Source organism: Cotesia glomerata, linkage group LG9 (assembly GCF_020080835.1).
Source record: "Cotesia glomerata isolate CgM1 linkage group LG9, MPM_Cglom_v2.3, whole genome shotgun sequence".
Classification (NCBI taxonomy): domain Eukaryota; kingdom Metazoa; phylum Arthropoda; class Insecta; order Hymenoptera; family Braconidae; genus Cotesia; species Cotesia glomerata.
In genome coordinates this window covers 6,382,710-6,390,999 of record NC_058166.1, presented here as the reverse complement: position 1 = coordinate 6,390,999, position 8,290 = coordinate 6,382,710, and the positions used below count along the sequence as shown (strand labels likewise).

General features: G+C 32.6%; 1 protein-coding gene across 1 annotated transcript in view; it reads right to left on the bottom strand.

Annotated features, from left to right (window-relative positions):
* The window catches only part of LOC123272172 (GATA zinc finger domain-containing protein 14-like), a gene marked incomplete at its 3' end in the record, with an annotated part of 12,462 nt that extends 4,981 nt beyond the window's left edge, over positions 1-7,481 (bottom strand). The window contains exons 1-4 of the mRNA XM_044738871.1: positions 7,202-7,481; positions 6,404-7,084; positions 5,816-5,909; positions 5,020-5,593 (exon numbers count right to left, since the gene is read on the bottom strand). Of these exons, the coding sequence (XP_044594806.1) occupies positions 5,020-5,593; positions 5,816-5,909; positions 6,404-7,084; positions 7,202-7,481 (1,629 nt within the window). The remainder of the gene's footprint in view (positions 1-5,019; positions 5,594-5,815; positions 5,910-6,403; positions 7,085-7,201) is intronic.
* Between the last annotated feature and the right edge of the window lie 809 nt (positions 7,482-8,290).

Here is an 8,290-nt window from a genome sequence, read left to right as displayed (position 1 = left end):
GTTTCAAGTGCCAATTTATTATCGTTCTTGTTGTTGTTGTTAAAATTGTTGTTGTTGTTGTTGTTGTTGTTGTTGTTGTTGTTGTTCTTGTTGTTGTTGTTGTTGATGTGGTTTTTAATGTTGTTGTCTAAAAACGGCTAAATTAATAATGAATTTAACTTTGACCTTGAATAACTTTTGAATGAGTTGAGTAATCGAAAAATGATATCAGAGCTTTTTTGTAGAGCGTTCAATTCTCTACAAAAATATTTCATTAAAATTCCAAAGCAATCGATGGTTCATTAGCTACAAAAATCAGAACAAAAAAAAACTTTTTTCCTGTGTTATTCTTATGGGAAATCGAAAAGTGCGCGGCGGACAACCTTAATATTAATATTAAGGGCTCATATTTTCAGAGACCTATTTTGGCATCTAAACGAAATTTTTGAGCCTGGTTCCAAGAAAAAAAAAAAATTTTTTTTTTTTTGAAACGCCCTAAAATATATACATATATATATATATATATATATATATATATATAATATATATATATATATATATATATATATATATATATGTATATATATATAGGAGCAGTTCTATATATAGATTGACTCATCACGATATCTCTGGAACTATAAGACCTAGAGACTTGAAATTTGGCAGGGATATTACTTTTGCCATAAAGAGGTCAGCTAAGAACGGATTTTAAGAAATTCCTCCCCTAAAGGGGGTTGCGGGGGCGTTAACAATGAAAAATCCCCGTTTTTAAACTATAGCTCCTATTGACTCCAAATTTGGTAGGAATCTTTTGTAAGAGATGTAGAAATATTCTATGGAGGAATTTTACGATATCTCACCCCTATAAGGGGTTACGGGGGTGGCTATTAACAATGAAAATTTTTAATTTTCGTGCTATAGCTCCCATCGACTTAAAATTTGGTAGGAATTTTCTGTAAGTGATGTAAAAATAGTTTATGAACAAATTTTCCGATATCCCATCCCACAGGGTGTTGCGGGGGTGGGTGTTTCTATCTATATATATATAGGAGCTGTTCTATAGATAGATTGACTCACCACGATATCTCGGAAACCATTGGACCTAGAAACTTGAAATTTGATAGAAATATTACTTTTGCCATGTAGAGGTCAGCTAAGAACGGATTTTAAGAAATTCCGACCTCAAAAGCACCTGCGGGGGTGTTAACAATGAAAATTTTTAATTTTTAAGATATAGCTCTTACAGACTCCAAATTTGGTAGGAATTTTCTATAAGTGATGTAAAAATAGTTTATGAACGAATTTCACGGTATTCCACCCCTCAGGGAGTAGCGGGGGTGTGTATTAATAATGAAAAATTTTAATTTTCAAGCTTTAGCTTCTATCGACTCCACATCTGGTAGGAATCTCCTTCAAGTGATGTAAAAATATTTTATGAACAAATTTTACGATAGCTCACGCCACAGGGGGTTGCGGGGGTGGGTGTTAACAATGAAAATTTCAAATTTCTAAGGTATAGCTCTTAAATGCTCCAAATTTAGTAAGAATTTGCTATATGTGAGGTAAAAATGATCTAAGAGAGGATTTTATGACAACCTATTCCTAATATGGATTGCGGGGGTGGGTGTCAACAATAAAAATTTTAAATTTCCAAACTGTAGCTCTTATAGGTTCCAAATTTGGTGAGAATCTGCTATATGTGAGGTAAGAATGATCTAAGAGCGGATTTTATGACAACCTATTTCCAATATGGATTGCAGGGGTGGGTGTTAACAATGAAAATTTTTAATTTCCAAGCTATAGCTTCTACATGCTCCAAATTTCGGAGCTATCTTCTATATGTGATATAGAAATAATTCATGAACAAATTTTACGATATCCCGCCCCAAAAAGGATTGTAGGGGCGTTAACAATGAAAAATTCCCGATTTTGAACTATAAGCTCCAAATTGAGTAAGAATTTTCCGTGAGAGATGTAGAAATGATATACGAACGAATATTACGATAGTCCACATTACAGGAGGTTAGGGGGGGGGGGGGTGTTAACTATTAAAATTTTTAATTTCCAAGCTATAGCTCCTATTGTCGCCAAATATGGTAGGAGTTTTCTCTTTTCTATATGTGACACAGAAATGATCTAAGAGCGGATTTTACGCCGAACCATCCCTAATAAGGATCGCGGGGGTGGGTTAACAATAAAAAATCTTAATCTCTAAAATATAGCTTCTAAAAGCTGTAAATTTGGTAGGAATCTTTTATTTCTTACGAGGAGAGAATCTCAAGATGGATTTCAAAAAATTCTACTTCCTACAGGGATTGCGGGGGTAGGCGTGTTAAAATCCAAAATTTTAATTTTCAAACTGTAACTTCTACAGTCTCTAAATTTAGTAGAAATTTTCGTGAATAATGTGAAGTTCAGCTGATAATGGATTTTCTCGAATTCTATCCCTAAAGGGGATTGCGGGAGTGATAATAGTCAAATAATTCATATTCTTCAAATACAGATCCTCCAGATATAAAATTTGATAGAATCTTAAGAGAAACGAAAAATTACAGGGATGGCCTTCAAGGTCAACCAATTTAAATATTTTTTTCTTAATGTCAATTATTATTCATTTTTGGAAAATAGCCACGGGAATGATATAGTGATTGCACATTGAAAGTTACAATAATTTTTAGCTAGAATAATCACAGGAATAAAAGGTCAATCCGATGGAATATGGAATCTGTGCAAGTCAAAACAATACTCCAATTAAATTTCAACTCTAGATCTAAAAATACAATTCTATTCTAAATACAATTCTAAGTGCCCAGCGAAGCGGGCGGGTAACTTTGCTGGTGCCAACCTATATATATATATATATATATATATATATATATATATATGTAAAAGAGAAAGCTAATTCTTTTGAATTGATACTGAAATCAGTGAGTATAATTTACTTTCAATTTTTAGAAAAGCCTTACTATGTGCAACTAATTATTATTTTTATATGATTACTCGATTTATAAGATAACATAGTTGATAAATTTATTATTTTAGTAAATAAATTGATGTGTTAAATAGAAGATTTCTAGAAACAAGATTGAAAACTTCAAAATAATTGTACATCAGTTTAAATAAAAGTATAGAGATTATAGAAATTCTTTTTTACATATTCAAATCAGAATTAATATTCGTTTTCATAATTTCGTCATAAAGAATTCATTTTTATTCAGTATATATAAAATTCACTTATTTCTTGAGATTAATTAGTTTTTCTTAAGTTTCGGTCCATCATTATTGATAATAATTATACAGGTAAATCGGAATTATGGACAGAATTCTTGTATAAAAAAATTATAATTTATTGACAATGAATTAAAAAGCTTTACACGAGAACTCTCTACATAATTCCCATTAACCTGTCGAACTATTAATTTATTTATTTCATAACTTGAATTAGCGCGAATTATTTGTCAACTTGAATTAGCGCCATGGCATGAGAGGGTTCTAAGTTCAATCTCCAATGAAAAATTCAAAAATTTTTCTTGCAATTGATAGACTTCATTGGCTCCCACGTGCCTCACTTGTACCCACCAAGTGTCTCCTACGTGTCGCTCGAGCATCCACAAAGTGTCTTCTACGTGTCGCACGTGTACCCTCCAAGTGTCTTTTAAGTGTCGCACTTGTACCCACTAAGTGTCTTCTAGGTGTCGTTGTAGTACCCACAAAGTATCTCCTACGTATCGCTCTAGCACCCACCAAGTGTCTCCAATGTGTCGCACTTGTACCCACCAAGTGTACATTATAGGTTGTATCAATTTTTTTTCGGTTTCTTACAATAATTTTATTTTTTCTCAACAATAATAGTTTAATTTTTTCTCTACTATATTTCTATAAGGCGTGTAGACAAGAATTACAGTATTAACCCGGAAAAAATGTTTGAATTCGCGCTTCGCGACAAGTAGTGTCACCTGCTGGACACAATCCAAAGCATCACATAGTTCGCCCCTAGATATCTAGTTTGCGGCGCAAACTATTCCCTTGAAGCTACAGTTTATGTAGAAATTATTCCAGCGCACCCTGGCGGGTCTAGATGCAAGCTATGAATCACTTTTTTTTACTGTAGTTGCGTATCTATAGGAGGATTACTACACATTTTTATTTTATCTAGTCTGTGGCGCTGACTTTTCTCCATGAAAAAAAAGTCAGGATCGAAATTCGTGAGCGCGCTATAGTATGTGCTGATAAAATTTAATAATTTCAAGTGAATAAATTGTTATAAGTGAATATAATTAATTAATATCAGTAAAATAAAGTATAAATTACTATTATTATATAAAATTTAGGAACAAGAAGTACCGTAGAATTAAATAAAATTTTGCAACCTCGAAATACCGTTCTGCTTACTGTAAACACATTCGGTAGTCTGGCGCTCCGTTTGCAACGGGATTTTTGAACGGAACTTGGCGCCAAATTCTACCGAATTTGTGGATAAAGAAACAATTATTATTATTATAATAATAATTTCGAGTATTAAAATCTGAATTTTTAAATACATCTAATTAAAATAATTGATTAATAATTACCCCAGATATAAATAAATAATATTTGCTAAACAATTTGTAGAGAAGACATGACCTCGTAGAATTATTTATTTATAATTATAAAATAAAAGAAGCAATACAATTAACATGTATCAAATTTTGTTATGTTTTATGGAATTAAATATTGATATTTACTATAAATAAAAAAAAGGTGTGTGTGCGATTCACACACGATAGAAGTGAAACTTCAGTGAATCGACAAAAGAATGAGATGAATATTTATAACAAGGGTAGGATAATTACAAAGTTTAATTGTTCAAAAATGAAAGTATTTTGATTAATTTTAAAAGATATTTTATATTTTATTTAACATATGTTACATAATCTATTACTCAAGTTCCATATTTTCAGTTTCAACAAATGATACAAGAGGCTTATGATAACTAAAATACGATACAAATATTTTAGTTTCAATTTGGTTGATATATCTTTGGAACACTGCATCTATTACCGTTTTTGATCTTGTAGTTGATTGAGTGCGATTGTTACACATTTTTAAATAAAATGTTGTATCGAGAAACTCAATCAAAGGAAGCGCTGTATCTGATGCAAAATTTATGTTAAAATCCCCACTTAAAATCATCGGAATTTTATCATAATTCTTTTTGAGAATTCGCGATACCTCTGGGGTATATTTGATCAAATTTTCATGTATAAATTCAATAACTGATTTTATTGATTGGTTGGGAAAGATGTAAATTGCTACGATCAAAATTAAATCTCCTTGGTCATTTCTGCTCTCACAGGCACATATTTCTCCAACTTTCGAAAGCTGAACAGACAATGATTCTAGCTGTTGTGCATTGAGATCCATTTGTGGCGTAACAACACGGGCTCCATCATTTACGTTGTGATAAATTGCTACTCCGCCTGCCCTCGTACGTGGTCTTTTGTAATTAACAACAATATTAAAATTTGGAATGTCTACAATATCTTCATTATTCATCCATGTCTCCGAAAGAATTAAAAAATTTGACGATGACACTATATTGTCATGTTGCAGATCTTGTACATGAGCTCGTAAGCTTTGACAGTTAAAGGTAAACAGTGACATCCCTTTTCTTTTATTTAAGAAATCATATAAAACATTTGTAATTGTCTCAAGTCGATTCAAGTTCAGCCTTCGAAATTCATGTTGTAGATCAATTGTAGATACTGACGCTCTTCGGCCATGGTAAAATTTTTATCATTTTTTTGAAACGAGATATAAGCCGTTTATTGATGTAACTCGTGATAATGCGACGTACAGGAGTTGTTGAACGTGTGATTTATCATATTCATATACAATCTCACCAAAAGTAGCTCCCTGGGACTTGTGAATCGTCATTGCACATGCAGAGACTAATGGGAAATGATTACGTTTTACAATAACGGTTTTATTAGGTACTAGTGGTATAGATGATGTTCTGCGATCTATTGGTACTGCCAGTGGATGAAGATTATTTTTGAATTGATGCCGCTGCCTTTCTTCTCAGTTTTGTTCCGATTTTTGGAGATTCTGGAAATTCTAGCCATAAACGACCTATCTCTCCTTTGTCATTATATTCAATGAAAATTAATTTTCCCGTCGCACCATTTGCTAATCCATCTGATACATCGATGTTAGTTGTTATCATGTATGGTTTGTTCAAAACCAATGTAATTTGATATGGCAAACCTCCTGTATCAATAGTTGACATTTTATGTAATTTTTTGACGCATAGAAGTTTGCTGTTCAACATTTCTACACGCAATAAATATATCAGCTGCCTCTGAATTCACTTTTTCTTCTATAGAATTCAAAAATTTTATTGTTGTATTCAGCAACTGAATGATTATTAAAAACAATCGTATACCGTCTGGACAAAGTCTCTCAGCTTCTTCTTCAGAGTAAATCCGTGACTCAATTAAATCTAGCTCTTCCTGATCTAACAACTGTCCATTACCAATTTTTGTTAATATTGTTGCAAAACTTTGATTAGCTTGTCGCATAACTTCGTTTAGTTCGAAAAATTTCAACCCTCGCCATAGTGTTGAACCTGCTATTTGTCGTTTTATTTGTTTGTAAATTGGGGTAGCACGAACTGGCGGTAGTTGACGTAGATCACCAATCAAAATTATATCTAATCCACCAAAATGGACTTCAAAATTACCGGTGATTTGCTTTAACCTTGAATCTATTTGGGACAACAACTCGGCTCCAATCATACTAATTTCATCGATAATCAATACACGAACATATTTAAAAAGTGATCTATATTGTTGGGCTACTTCAATTGATAAAGGAAGCAACTTTGAAAGACTTATCTTCAGTGCAGTGTGTACTGTTGTCCCATTGATAGCCACAGCAGCTTTACCAGTAGAAGCACAAGCGATATAAGCATTACAAAACCCATCACTTTCAGAATATCGATTATAAATTTCCATTAATAATTTAATAACAAATGTTTTACCACATCCAGCTGGTCCTGTAAAAATATTTGCAGCGGAGGAGGATCTTCCAACTGAAGATTGTAAATGACGTGCATCAAAAGTTCCTTTTGTTTTTGGTTTGCCATTTTCATCAGCTCATAATATTGGTCGTTAGGCATTAAATTTTCTTTCCGTTTTTGCAATGGCACCAAGTTTATTTAGGGTTGCGAGACGTAAATCACTGTTTACATCCGAATTCGGATTGTCATATAGCGTTTGGAATGGATTAATTTCTGGAAATCTAGTGGCAATATCATGAATCTCATCGTCATCGTCTGCTTCTTCATTTTCGCGACATAGTTTTCGGCATAGCTCTATAGTTTTATTAATGTCTAAGTCAGATTCAAACTCTTTACGTCGCTCCAGAATTTGATTTTCATTTTCGTCGTAAATCCTAATAAATTTCATCTCTTCAAGAATCTCGAATTCTTCATTCCGAAATGGGATATGCAAAGTCACCATTTCTCTTTTTATACTCATTTATATCTGAGGCTATGTCATAATTCCTATAACGAATGATGCGTTGTTGCTTTCGACGAATATAATCACCTTTGCGAATTTTTAGTAAAATTAGCAACGAATTGTGCAAGTGATAATTCTTCCATTTCTTGTGGCCGCTTCTCGTATTTATCAAACCAGTTTTCCTTCCAAATACTTGTTGAATCTTCATCGATATTTAATTCATCTAATTCTTTTTGTGTTCGTCTAATACGCTGTCGATCAATAGGCCAAACGGTGGGAATATAAACTATGGAGACTGAACTTCTAGACATAGGTTCACGAAGAAGGTACCACGCTGCTTCCTGGCTTGTTAATTCAACGGTGTTGAGCATATTAACACTCATTTTTCTAGTTATTTCTACTATATCAAACTCAGGGTTTTCATCCATGATTTCATGAATTTGTCTTTGTAAATTACTTATACCCCTATTAGTTTTATTGACATATTCAACAACATACGCTGCACATGAGTATTCTCTCGATAATAAATTGCATATCTGTATTTGATTGTAAGACATTGAGAATAAAAGGATTGAAAAGGGTTACGTGCCATTTTTTCTTTTAGGTTGTCGCTTCAAAAAATACTTTTAGGTCTGGTAATTCCAGCTTCAAGAATATGAAAATAATCATTATCCAGAAGTTATATGATTTTGTGCATAAAACATTTCCAACATTCTCGTAATCATTGTTCTCAAGATTAATTTGTATTTGTTTATACCGCTTAGCGTAATCAGCATATCCTGGATGATCTTTCTGCATTGGTTTTAATA